This window comes from Peromyscus eremicus, chromosome 8a, assembly GCF_949786415.1.
Source record: "Peromyscus eremicus chromosome 8a, PerEre_H2_v1, whole genome shotgun sequence".
Lineage (NCBI taxonomy): Eukaryota > Metazoa > Chordata > Mammalia > Rodentia > Cricetidae > Peromyscus > Peromyscus eremicus.
The window spans coordinates 57462448-57476052 of NC_081423.1; the positions used below are offsets into that span (position 1 = coordinate 57462448).

Sequence of the window (13605 nt, forward strand, 5' to 3'; positions counted from 1 at the left end):
ATCAGTGAGGAAACTGAGGCCCCAGAGGCAGCTGTGTGCCCAAGGACACTAAGCTTGTGAGTGACAGGAATCGTATTTGAAGCTGGGTATATAACCACACACCCTGCTCCCTGTGCAGCAGGTCGCCTGCGAACTCGGTGGATTTTAATGCCGTTTCTCTGGACTGCTGGACTGAGTCATCCCACAGCATTGTTCAGGAGGGCGTGGGAAGGCCCCTCCCACTGACAGGTGCTTCTCACACACCCGCAGACAACAGCCTGGGTGGCCCTGTAGACCCTGTCCAGGTTGGCACACCGGGTGGGTGGGGGAGTGAAGTCAGGAGTTTGTTTTGTTTGTCCCGCATTAGTCATCCCTGTCTGGGAACAGTCCCCAGGGCAGGAGGGCAAACCTCCCCCCAGCCTCACTGCCACTCTACTCCTTCCCCTACCAGGGAGCCCCATCCACAGCCAGGCCCTCCCTCCTCCAAGCATCACGTGCTGGTGATACAGGTACTGTCCTTATGTTCTCTTCTCCCTGCCCCCAAGAAACCATGGAAGTTCAGAGAGGGAAATGACTTGACCAAGGGCACTCGGCTAGAGGACAATCAGGTTCAGACCTGAATCTGGACTGGGAGACTCCAAAGCATGTGCCCCAAAGCCTCCTTGACTTCAAATTCCTAGACTTAGGCTGGAATCGGGGGTCTTGGATCCTAGTTTCAGGGCTTCAGAACCAGCAAAGTAGCCCAAACACATAACTTCTGCAAGACTCAGTCTCCACGATGGTAAGATGAAGAGAGATGAGGCCCACGCCTGAGGGCGGAATCCAGCCACACGGCAGCATTCCCTCTCGGCCAACTGCCTACACGTAAGCTCCATCCAGGCAGTTGCTGGAAACTGAGTCCACTAGGGCCAGTGCCCAGGGCACCCATGGGTAAGTCTTACACATGACAACTTTGCTTCCCACCATTTCTACTGAGGTGCGGCTGGCAAGCCACGCTGGGCATCGCTGTCTCTGAGATAACGAGAGATCGAAAGTGAGCCCCCGTCGTGTCCCCCCCCCCACACCCTAGAGAGGTTGCCGGTTCTGTAGGAGGAGGCAGGGACTTCAGCTGCAGGTGAGGGTGCGCGGGCTGAGAGAGTAACCACAGCCCCTGGAGTGAGCCACCAATCCCACCCAATGAGCTGAGATCTCATTGGGTAGCAGGGAGATTCCTCCACTTTGCTCTGCTGTCGAGCACTTAATGAGACCCTGTCTTCCGCTACTCTGCGGCGCGTAGCTTGTTTCCGCAGCTAGATTATGAGTTCCCCTAAATGAGTAGAAAATGAGTTTGCGGTCCACAAACTGCCGGGTGCAGAGGAGAATTTATCCCGTGGTGATGGCACAACTCCTCTCCCTTAACACACCCTTCCCTTCTGTGCCCTCTGCTCCACATCACAGGACCCCGCTGGACCCTTCCTCTGCCCCTCCTCCCAGGATGTCCAGCCTCTTATTTCAAACCTTCCTCCTGAAATAAAAATATTTTAAAACGAAGAAAGTAAAGCAGGCCCTTCCTCCTCTAGAGTAGAAACGGGCATCACTCTTTTCAGAGTGCTCTCCTCTGTGATGTGGGGGCTGGAGAGACATGAGATGTGCATTTCTGAAAACCTCATAAGAATGAAACAGCCCCTGTGGATCTGGGATCCCAGAGAAGCACTTGGCATATGTACACCATTACCAAACCCTCCATCACCACCCTGTCAACTGAGCCCAGAGCTCAGCTGATAACCAGTGTGGACAACAGAACAGCTCTTACCTGTGAGCCCTAATCTGGGGGTGGGGGGGAACATTGGTCCTGGGACACATGGATACAAACACCCCTGGCCACTCAGATCCCTATGTTCAATGGCACAGTGTCTGCAGAGAACCTGCAGACATCCCGCTGTGTCCTTCAAGCCCCCTCTAGGTGACTTACAATCCCTAACACGGTGCAAACATGGGGTAAATGGTGATGCTGCCTTGTCCAGGGAGGAACGGCAAAGATAAAGTCTGTGCGTGTTCAGTACAGCCGCCAGCCCCCCAGTGTCGGCATCCACAGTTGCTTTAACCCACAGAGAGGGAGCTGTAGAGATGGACTTGATTACAAAGGGCCCTCAGATGCACTTCACACATTGACTTCACGGGGCGCCCTCCAGGCATTTACACATAGGATCTCATTTCACCCCCAACAGTGTCAGTGGGTATTCTCACTCTTATTTGGTTTTGGTGACATGGAAATGACAAGCCTGTTGTATAGTAAAGTGGCAGAGACAGGGCCTGAACTCAGATCTGCATCTCACTTGTGGCTCTGCCTCCCCGACTCCAGGTAACTCTCCTCTAGATGGGGCTTGCTTTTCCAGGGTTCCTTTCAACTCTTTCAAGAATCAACAGCTCTTCTGAGCCTTCCCCACATCCCAAGGCTTAATGGTATACTGGGCTGGCCCTCCATGTCCCAAGGCAGGAATCTACCCAAAAACTCAGTGCCACTCAACAGCAAAGTGGCCTAAGTTGTTGTCCTCTCCCTCCAAGGCACCTCCTGGTATTGAGACCATCCACACCTGAGGTTGGGCTGCTGACCCATGCAGGGTACTCACCTGCATTTTCTCCAGCATCTCGAAGAACTCTGCAGACTGAAAGACATAAGTGGGGAGGGGTTATGAGGAAGGGCTGCTGAGAATGCCTCCCACTCGTCAGCCCTCTGGAAACTGACCCCAGCATTCCTTCCCCAGGGACAAGACTCATTTGGGTCAAGAGAGAAGCTAATGTGATTTTTGCCTTTGCAGGCCTGCAGGCCAGAACACTCCAGGCAATCAAAGAAGAAATAAAACAGGCCCTGGCTAATGATCAGTCCTAGAGAGTGCGGGCCCTTGCAGAAGGAGGTTATGTGGTTCCCTAGAGAAAATCCAAGTCTCCCAAAATGCCTGGGAAGACTCAGCCTCCAGCAAGATTGGTGTCTGGGATGTTTCCAGCCAACAGCAAGGCCAACATGGCCAACACTCCTAGTTTCTGCCATTTGCGACACCACAGCCTTTTCTGTCTTCTATAAAATCTCACTCAAGACCTGACAGAGAGCCAGGAAACACACAGCTGCTCCAGCCTGAGCCTGAGGTGGCCCTGTGGCCCTGACCCCTGAGGCATGGCTTTGAGGCCTAGAGTAAGTTGATGAAGCAAAGCTCAAAACCTACTGGACTGGGCCTCCAGGTCCGAGGATGAATTATTGTTAACTGCTCCAACAACACCTTTCCAGACCTTCCACCTACTTTGTTATCACCTGCGTAAACTCCAGGGGGAAATAAAGGAACAAGGAAGCTGATGAGATTGTTAAAGGAACACAGGAGTCCCTTGAAGTCCCCCACTCACCACGCCAACACCACTGCCCACATCTGAACCCTGGCATCTGTGAGGCAACGAGTGCCCAGAGCAGACAGTCCCCAGATGAGAGAGAAGAGGTAACAGTGATGGGGGAGAACACACATCCCCATCGCTACTTCATGCACAGACACAGCCACCCAACACTCTCCGGGCTCTGCAGGCATCAGCGAGCTAGCTAGAGCAGCCTGTGGCCCCACTGCCCTTGGAATCCTTCAGAAGGGAACCACCAATGGGAAAGAAGTCTGGGGAGTCACCTAGAGAGACTCACTCCTGCTTCAGGTGCCAATCATCTATCAGACTAAAGCAGGCCTCTTAAAGAGGCAGAAAGCCTGCAACCTATAGTAATTTAGGATATGCATTCTGGAACCTGACATATTAATGTACAAGAGTAGGTCTGAGGCACCCACACCCAACACCCATGACCAGAGTAGCCACCAAACATCCAGACTCCAAGCCCGCCCTTTCTACTCTCTTTAGGTACAAGCCACACACTATTCTTTTAACTCCAGTCTCCAGGACACTGGGACTGCCAGACAGAGGGCTTACACAAATCAATAAAGATCGGGGAGAAGACAACAGAAGGAGCCAGTGTTTGTTTAAACAGACTCCTGACCCAGCAGCTACACCCAAGAAAAAAATCCATATCCTAACACATGTACACTGTGCCAAGCACTCATAAAAATAGTCGTCACTGCATTGATTATAACAGTAAAAAACAAAAACAACTTCAATGCTAATCTATTAAAAAAAATGGCTAGACTAAGATACATTCATAGACTAAAAATGCAAATACCGTATACAACTGTATGCCAATAAAATTAAATAACTTACATGAAATGGACAGATTCACAGGAAACCACAAACTACAAAAACTGACTCAGAAAGAAACAGAAAGTCTGAAAAAAAAGTGTAACAAATATTGATTTAAAAATTACCCACAAAGAAAGGCCCAGGGCCAGATGGCTTCAACTGTACATTCTACCAAATATTTAAATAAGAATGAATACTAATCATCATGATCTCTGTGAAAATACAGCTTCCAGACTAGGAGACTTTGTTTGCAAGCCGTGTGTCTGATAAGGGATTGTACACAGAATATGTAAAGAACACAAGCAATCCAATAATAAAATAAGGCAAACAGCTCCATTTAAAAACAGCACCTGTGTCGCTGGGGAAATGGCTCTGCAGGTAAAGGGCTTTCTGTGCAAGTGTGAGGACCAGATGTTGGATCCCCAGAACCCACCTAAAAGCCCAGTGAGAGTAGAAACCTACCAGTAATCCTGGGGCACAGGAGGCAGAGACAGGGAATCCTCAAAGCCAGCTAGACTAGTTGAATCACGAGCTCTGACCCTTTAATGAGAGACCCTTCCTCTATACAGAAAGTGGAGAGCAATTAAGAAAGATACCAGACATCGGCCTTGGGCCTCCACAGGCGTGTGTAGACATATGTGAACACAGATATGCACCATATATACAAAAAACACAAATATATACCACATACATATATTCAAGTAAGCAAATTTTGTAGAGACATACCCCTACCCTGAGAAGAGACACAGATGGACAGGAAATACAGGAGAAGACATTCTGCATCATTAACCATCAGGAAATGGAGCAACACCACAATGAGACTCCACTCACATTGCTCAGGTGGCCACAACTGAAAAATGGGGAATGAAAAATCTGGGAGGAATAGGGGGAGGATCAGGGGCAAATATGATCAAAATATATTGTAGGACATTCTCAAAGAATTGAACTTTTTTTTTTTTGGTTTTTCAAGAGGGTTTCTCTGTGTAACCCTGGCTGTCCTGAAATTCACTCTGTAGACCAGGCTGACCTCCAACTCAGAAATTCTCCTGCCTCTGCCTCCTGAGCACTGAGACTAAAAGTGTACACCACCACTGCCTGGCAAGAATTAATTATCTTTAAAAAGAACGACAGAAGAGAAATAAGGGCATGATGACATTGGGGTCCCATGTTCTGTGGGCAGAATGTAAAATAGCACACACACTATGGAACAAAGCTTTCAATTCCTCAAAAAAATCAAACACAGAGCCAAGTAAGGTGGCACACACCTCTAAACCCAGCACTCAGGAGGCAAAGGCAGGAGTATCTCTGTGAGTGAAAGGTCAGTGGGGTCTGCGGGCAAGTCCCAGGCCAGCCAGGACTACACAGTAAAACCATGTTTCAAGAAAGAAAAATTAATATATAAAAATTTCTATTTTCAATAAAAAAAAAAGAAAAATTAAACACAGAGATGCTACCTGACCTGAAATTCTATTCCAGTGTGTACACCCCAAAGAACTGAAAACAGGTACTCAAATGTGTGTACACAAGTGTGCACAGCAGCATTTTCCACATTTGTCAAAAGGTTAAAAACTCCAAATGTCCACCTGGAGAATGAGTAAACAAAATGTGACATATAGATACAATGGGGTAACATTCAGTCATAAAAAGGAAAGAAGTATTGATCTGTGATATCATATAGACAAACCTTGAAAAATTACAGGTATGTGCAAAAAGATAAACACAAAAAGCTTCACAGTAGATGACTCAATCTATGAGTTTAGTGTCCAGAACACAAGTGTCTGCACAGACAGAAAGTGGGTTAGTCGCTGCTGAAGGAAGAAGGGCTGGAAGACTAGAGGATGACAGACAAGACACTGTGTTTCTCTCAGAATGATGAAAACCTATCATTCACTGTGGCGATGGCCGCACAACTCTGTGGATATACCAAAAACATGAAGTTGTACACTCTAAATGGGTGGGCTTAGGGCATGTGAATTTTCTCAATAGAGATATTCTTAATCCCTACACAACATTTCAAAAAGAAAGAAACCATTTACACTGTTTGGGTAGGACATTCTCTCAGATGCATTAAGTTGTGGGGAAAAGCAAGTCAAAGGACACAATATTGAATATGGTCTCATTTTTATATTAAAAAAAAGAACATGCATAGAAAGCAAACTACCTCAAGCTATGGAAAAGTAATCATATTGAGAAGAGCAGGTGAGGGCTACTCTCCTTTTACATTTGGGCTGCTTTGCACAGGAGAACCACATCACTTCTATAAATTATTTCTGCGAGGAAAACAGAAAGATGCGCAGAGGCCACGAAGCATCCACTGAAACTGACCACAGAGCAGAGGGACAAATGCCCGGCTTCCTAGTAGTTAAAGGAACAGATCCGACGAATAGTAAGACAACATTGTTCATCTATCACGTTGGCCAGTATTGGTAAGGCTATGGGGTAGTGGACACAGGATCCATAGATGTGCGCATAGCTGGGGTGATCTTTCTAGAGGACAATTTTGTGCTCAGTTTCCAAAGTCTCAAAAAATGTTCACATGCTTTTTGGTTCAATAAAGCTGCTCTAGGGAATTGACCTTAAAAGGGTATATGAGCAACTTCCCAAGGACAGGCACCAAGGGGTGTTTACAGGTTAAAAAAGGAAGAAAAAAGAAAAAGGAAATGGTGCATGTGCCCAGAGCAGGGAGGAACAGATGATGAAAAGAGCATGCCCATATGGTCACAGCCCACAAGGGCTGGGCAAGGTAGAGCACTTAGGAGGTGGAGGCAGAAGGCTCAAGAGTTCAAGGTCATCCTCTCCTACATAATGAGTGCAAGGCCTGCCTGGGATACAGGAGACCCTATCTCAGAAAAGAAAAGGTCCCACAAGAGACATCTATGTGAATTCTGCCCACACGGATTCACAGTGCGCTGCTAGGCAAGGGTAAAGCGCTGGAGACAAGGAAGAAAGGCAGTCACCTCCCTTTCGGCTAAACACAAATCGGTGTCTGCGTGTAGAAGGGCAGGTCTGAGGATAAGCGTGCACTGAGAAGGATCTTGGAAGACACAGGCCTAGATGAGATCTCAGTGAAGGCTATTTCTTTGGCATTTTGCTCGTCAACATTTTTATAAATTGCTTTTCACGTGTAATCCAGGTTTTAAAGATTTTGACACACATGTGGGGGCTCTGGCATACCTTTTTTTTTTCTTTTTTGCTTCCCCCAAACCCAGCTTCAGGTCCACTCCCCAGCTTCATAACAAGGAGTTCCTGAGACACAAGTCACACAGTCTTCAGAGATTACAGAAAGCCCTGGATTCAAGCCAATTTATTTTCAAGTACACACTGTGTATCACTAAGATGTGTCTTTGAGTCACTCCTAAACCCAGCTCACTCTCTGCTTATCTATCTGGTAATCAAAACCTCTTCCACAGTTCCTTCCTATGGACCACTGAACCCCAACTGATGAAACACCTTCGAGACACGGGCAGAATGCCGGAAATACCAGGAAGGATCCAGCTTCCCACCTGGTCTTTACTCTGAGACAAGGCTATGCAAGGGTATGTTGCAGACGACCAGTCCACATTGTTCAGAGGAGGTGTGAAGCACTTCTTACTGGGACATCAAATGTACTTCTCTCCTGCTGTGTATCAAATAACTCCAGAGCTTGGTGCTTCTAAACCATTTATGTAGCATTCAGGAATCAAAATGGCATGTGGTGACAAGATCCAGTCACTCAGTGGCCTCACTGGAGCTGGTACATCCACATGGACATCGACAGAAGGACACACTTCATCACACGGGCCTCTCCACTAGCTGCTTGAGTGTCCTCGAAATGTGACAGCTATGTTCTCCCAGGATAAGTGGTACAAGAGAGGGGGACAGAATAAGCTGTATCATCCTGCACCACTCAATCTGAAGTCCTACACCATCACCCCCTCTTTATCCTATTGGAAGCAATGAATAGGAAATCCAGCCCACACCTGATGGACAGGGCATTGGGTTCTACCTCTCAAATAGAGAACTAGGAAAGAATATATGACGCAGTCCAGGGAAGGTGGCCCAATCAGTAAAGTGCTTGCCCCACAAACACATGGACCTGAATTTGAACCCCAAACATCCATGTGAAAAGTGAGGTGTTGTAGCAATGTGCCTATAATCCCAACACTGGGGAGAGAGACGTGTGTATCCCAGAGGCACGCTGGACAGCTAGCTAGTCAACTGGAGAGCTCCAGGTTCAGTGAGATATCGTGTCTCAAAAAAACTAAGGTAGACAAGCAACTGAAGAAGACACACCTGATACAGAACTTTAGCGTGCGCGCGCACATACACACACACACACACACACACACACACACACACACACATACAGTGTGTGTGTGATATAACTTATCACACATCAGGAACGGCTCCAGCAAAACACAGGATCCAGGCTGACCTTACAAGATCAAGAGAAGTGACTTGAGAGGAATACAGAGCACACGGTACCCAGACACCAAGAACCACGTGGCAAAGGTGGGAAAGGACAGGAATAAATACACACATTTGGTGAGCAAGGGATGGATCAGCAGCCCATGGCCTGAGGCCTCTGGATCGAACATCTTTAAGGTCGAATGGAAAGGACAGCTGGGATGCAGACCTGAGAGACTCTGAACACCAGGACTAGGGCTTCTTCTGCAAGGCAGAGTTGCAGCAGAAAGCTAGAAGGCAGCAGAGCCCAAGTCTGGGGGACAGCCATGCTGCTACTACCCAGCTATGTGGTAATGCTGTATGTTACTCTCTCGATTTCCTCCACTGAAAACTGAACCAAAAAATCCTTGGCCTCCAAGGGTCTTAGCACCCAGCCAGGGCCTGCTCCACAGCACATGCCAGCAGACAGCAGCTACATGCAGGAGTGTCAGGAAGCTGGTGGAACACACTTCCCCTTGCTGGGAGATATTCTAGCAGTTTCAGGATACTCTGTGTTTCACGACTCCAGGAGTCTCCCCACAGATGGTGTTTCTGGATGACTGCGCAAACGTGTGCCCCATGGCCCCGGGGCTGGCATGGAAGGTAAGGAGAGCCGTGATTCACCCTCAGCTGTGAGTAACACACCAGGTGGAAGATTCCTTTGTGGACAACACTCAGGAGCAGAAACCAGCCAATGCAAGCTGGCCTCCACTGGGCTGGCCCAACTTCTCAGTGACTCGCTGAACTTTCCAATGGGACAATTCCACCCTTGGCAAGGAGCAGGTCTCCCTTTCCACCCAGAAGCAAGGTGACTCAGGCCATCCTGGAACTGCATGGCAGCCATTTAGACCCACCCTCATCTCTCTGAGAAGGTTCCGCCCACTCAAGGGCATGCAACTTCATAAATGCTCGCTGACTTCCTAGCAGTTTCCCATATGTCCTGTAGGACAGATGGAAGCCCTGGCTGGGGCATCCTTACGAAGGGGACCTCCTTCTACCCAGAAACCAGCCCCCTGGATTTCACAGAGGAATGTGATCCAATAGCAGTGTCAGCTCAGCTGTCTGTTTTATTATTAGCAACAACTGCTACCACCCAAATCGAAGCTGTGGCCAGCATTTCCCCCTGGGCTCTGCTTTCACAGGCAGTCAATTAGGCCACGAAATAATCACAGAAGCAGCCCAGGCAGGGAAGTCACAGGCTGGGCCCCAGGGTTCCATCCCGTTCAATCCCTGTCCTCTTCACCTCCCAATATAGAAACCAACCGTCTGGTCTTCCCTCTGGAGGGCAAAGAGAGTCCTTGGGGAAGGTGATTCGGGAGGAGGTCGTGGGGAGCAGGAACAGACATGGACAGGAACTGCAGGGAGCCATTTGGGTTTAGGAAATCTCAAGAAATCATGCCTGCGCTCTCTCTTGCCGGTTCCCTGCTGCCCAGGGAGTGGAGAAGCGGAAGTGATGGATGGAAGATGGCATTTGTATGAGACAGTTGTTCCCTAGTGTCTGCACAGGACTGCTTCCAGGACCCTCTACAGATACCAAAATCCACAGATGCTCAAGGCCTTTATATGAAATGCCATAGTATTTACATATAAACTACGTGTGTCCTCCCATGTACTTTAAATCTGTTCTGCATTATTCATAATGTCTAATGCAATGTAAATGTTATGTAAATGGGAAGGGACATGTGTATGTGATCAATATAGACATGTGCTCTTGAGCTCTGTGTGTGTGCGCGCGTGCGTGTGCGTGTGCGTGTATGTGTGTGTGTGTGTGTGTGTGTGTGTGTGTGTGTGTGCACCCTAGAGATTGAACTGAGTCTTGCACATGTTAGGCAAGCTCCCTACCACTAAACTCTATCCCCAGTTTTCAACAGGTTTTATTTTGAGACAGGGTCTCACTACTGGGTTGCCCAAGCTAGCCCTGAACTCATTCTGCAGCTTGACTTTGTGATCCTCCTGCCCTGTCTCCTGATCAGCTGGGATTACAGGTGGACAGTATCAGACCCAGCCAGACATAAGCTTTTATTTGAACACTCTTGATCCAAGGTGAGCTACGCCTGTGGCTGCAAATCCTGTGGGTCTAAACTGTAGAAGACAATCACGGCAGTCCATTTCACCCTTTTGTGCCCCGCCTGCCTCCCTCAGCCCAGGGGAGCCCTCCATTGGTATGACTTCTCCCTACGGACAGACAGCGAATTTATTTTTCTCTTTTGTGTTCCCTAGCCGTGGGGCCTCTACCAACATTCTCCCTCCTCACTACTGTTCTCATCCCACTTGGAGAAGCGATACCCTCCACCACCCACCTGCCTACTACTCAGCAGGTGCCTGTTGAACAGCCTGCCCCAGCTCTGCTCCACCACTCCTCTGCTTACAGAGAGGTGTTCGAGCAGTACGGCTGTACTCCTATCTTAGGAGTGTGCAGACCCCACACAGATGGGCGGTTCATAGAGCAGGACCCGGTACCCCGGAATGGGGCTGGCCAGAACTACAGGAGCTAGTATGTGCACAGCATAGCCCAGCGCCCAGCACAGACTCAGTGCCCAGCCACACAGGCCTCCTTTAACCCTGCCCTCTCCATCCAGGCACAGTCTGCAGGGGCAAAGGCACAGTCAATAGCAAAGACTGTTCACGAAGATGAGTGAGGAAATGTTGTGTCGCCACACAAGTCCCGCAAAAATAAAGTGGAAATGCTGGGCTCACAGTACTGAGGGAAGAGGAAACCCAGGTTCAGAGCGGGTTTCTAGTCTCCATAAAGAGTCATTTAAAAAAAAAAAAAAAAAAAGCCGGGCGGTGGTGGCGCACGCCTTTAATCCCAGCACTCGGGAGGCAGAGCCAGGTGGATCTCTGTGATTTCGAGGCCAGCCTGGGCTACCAAGTGAGTTCCAGGAAAGGCGCAAAGCTACACAGAGAAACTCTGTCTCAAAAAACCAAAAAAAAACAAAAAACAAAAAACAAAAAAACAGAAAAAAGAGGGCTTGGGAGAGGACCCAATAGGTAAAAGTACTTGCCTTACAAGTGTGAGGAGTGGAGTTCAGATCCCCAGAGCCCACGTAAATGCTGAGTGGGCATGGTGGTCTGCCTGAGACCCCAAACACATGGGAGGCAGAGACAGGAATCTCAAAGCAAACTGGCTAGCTAGATTAACCAGACTGGTGAGCTCAGTGTTCAAATGAAAGACCTGGTTCAAAAATATAAGGTGGAGAGTAACTGAAGACATGGACTTCAACTTCTGGTCTCTGCATGCACACTCATGCTTGCACGCACGCGCGTGTGCACACACACACATACACACACATATACACACACATTCATATATGCACCCAAGGACATGCATGGGTGCGCACACAGACACACACACACACCACATGTACATATACATACCCCCATACACATGTACACACACATACACATAAAAGAAAAGATTCTGAGAGTTTTGTCAATAGATTTTATAAATCTGGGAGAGCCAGACAGCAGAACACACACACCCTTACAAGGCGTCAGATGTGCCCCATAGCTGCCTGAGCATCAAGTATACCATGCCATCCCGTTCTGCTGCTGCTTCAGAAGTCCCCACACACAAGACAGTCGGGATAGAGGACCAGGGCTAATGACCTGGTTGCTAGGCCTCCTTCTTGGGCCAAGATGTCAGGTGCTGAATGTGTAACTAAAGGCTCTTCTGAGAAAGACAAGAACGAAGCAAACTGTGGAAACTTAGGCTTTGCAGAGGCCAGGACTGAGTCCTCGAGATTGCTAGAGTTAATCCAGAGTCTAGATAGTCCAAAACTCCTGCTCCACAGAGCTGTCTGTCCCCTGACCACATACTGCACTCCTCACCAGGGACAGCCAACTCTATCTCCTTCTAGAATAAAGTCTTGTCCCCCCAAGTGTCACTACCCGCCCCCCACTAAAGCATCTGCATGCTTCTCATTCCTATCCTTAACTCACCCGCCCCACCAGCCCACACGGGGCCAGCTCCTCTGCTGTTAGAGGAACTCCTTCACTGTGCCACTGGGGTCTGGACCCTGCAGTAGTTGAAACAACGAAACCACCTGGAAGATCCGTTAAAATGCAGCTTCCTTACTTTCAATCCCAAGCGTTTCCGATCCTTAGCCAGGTAAATTGTATTTCTAACAAGTTATCAGGTGGCCACATACCTATGAACCGTGTTTAAGGAGGAAAGCGTGTAGGAGGGACCATTCCTGAGCAGAGAGACTAGAGAAGAAATGGAACACGATGCAGAAGGGTGGGAAGGTGATAAGGGTTTCATATAGAGAACATCTTGAAGATTAGGCAGACATGTTAAACCCCTGAGACACGACTCAGAGACCCAAAAGCCCATCAGATAGCAGCCAGGCCATGAAAGAGGAAATGGTAAGAGGCTGAACTGAAACTGTAAAAGCTCTGGACAAGAAAGTCCAAGACACATGGCTCCATAGTGAATTCCACCAACCACTTAAAGAGGAGTTCATACCAATCTTCTGAAACTCTTTCCAAAATGTAAGAGAGAGGAATACTTCCCGTCCCAATCCCTGAGACCTGAATTACCAACATCAGATAAAAGAAAGTCACAGGCCAAAAACTCTAAGGGACAGAGAAGCAAAAATCCTCAGCAAAATACCCGAAGACCAAATCCAACAGCATATTAATTATATACCATATTGGTTTAATTCCAGAAATGCAAACTTGGTTCTATGTAAGAAAATTTATGTAGCATATGACATTAATAGAAGAGGAAAAAATAATTGTTTCAATTGATGCAGAAGTACTTGACAAAACCCAATACACTTTCAAGATAAAAAATAATCCAAGGCCCAGAGCTTCCCAAAACAGCACAGGCTATTGCCATTCTTCTTGGCTGGCCACCACAGCTAGATAGTAAGGTCCTACTGCTGAAGACACCACACACTTCCATGGTAAGACATGGAGAAATCAAGCTGGAACACTGATCTGCACAGCTACCTTCCTGCCGGGTAACCTTCACAGTACTGGAAGGGACTATGCAGCTCC

General features: G+C 48.1%; 1 protein-coding gene across 1 annotated transcript in view; it reads right to left on the minus strand.

Moving 5' to 3' along the window:
* The window catches only part of Rap1gap2 (RAP1 GTPase activating protein 2), a 138988-nt gene that overhangs the window by 50833 nt on the left and 74550 nt on the right, over positions 1-13605 (minus strand). The window contains exon 3 of the mRNA XM_059270669.1: positions 2589-2624. Coding sequence (XP_059126652.1) covers positions 2589-2624 — 36 coding nt within the window. The remainder of the gene's footprint in view (positions 1-2588; positions 2625-13605) is intronic.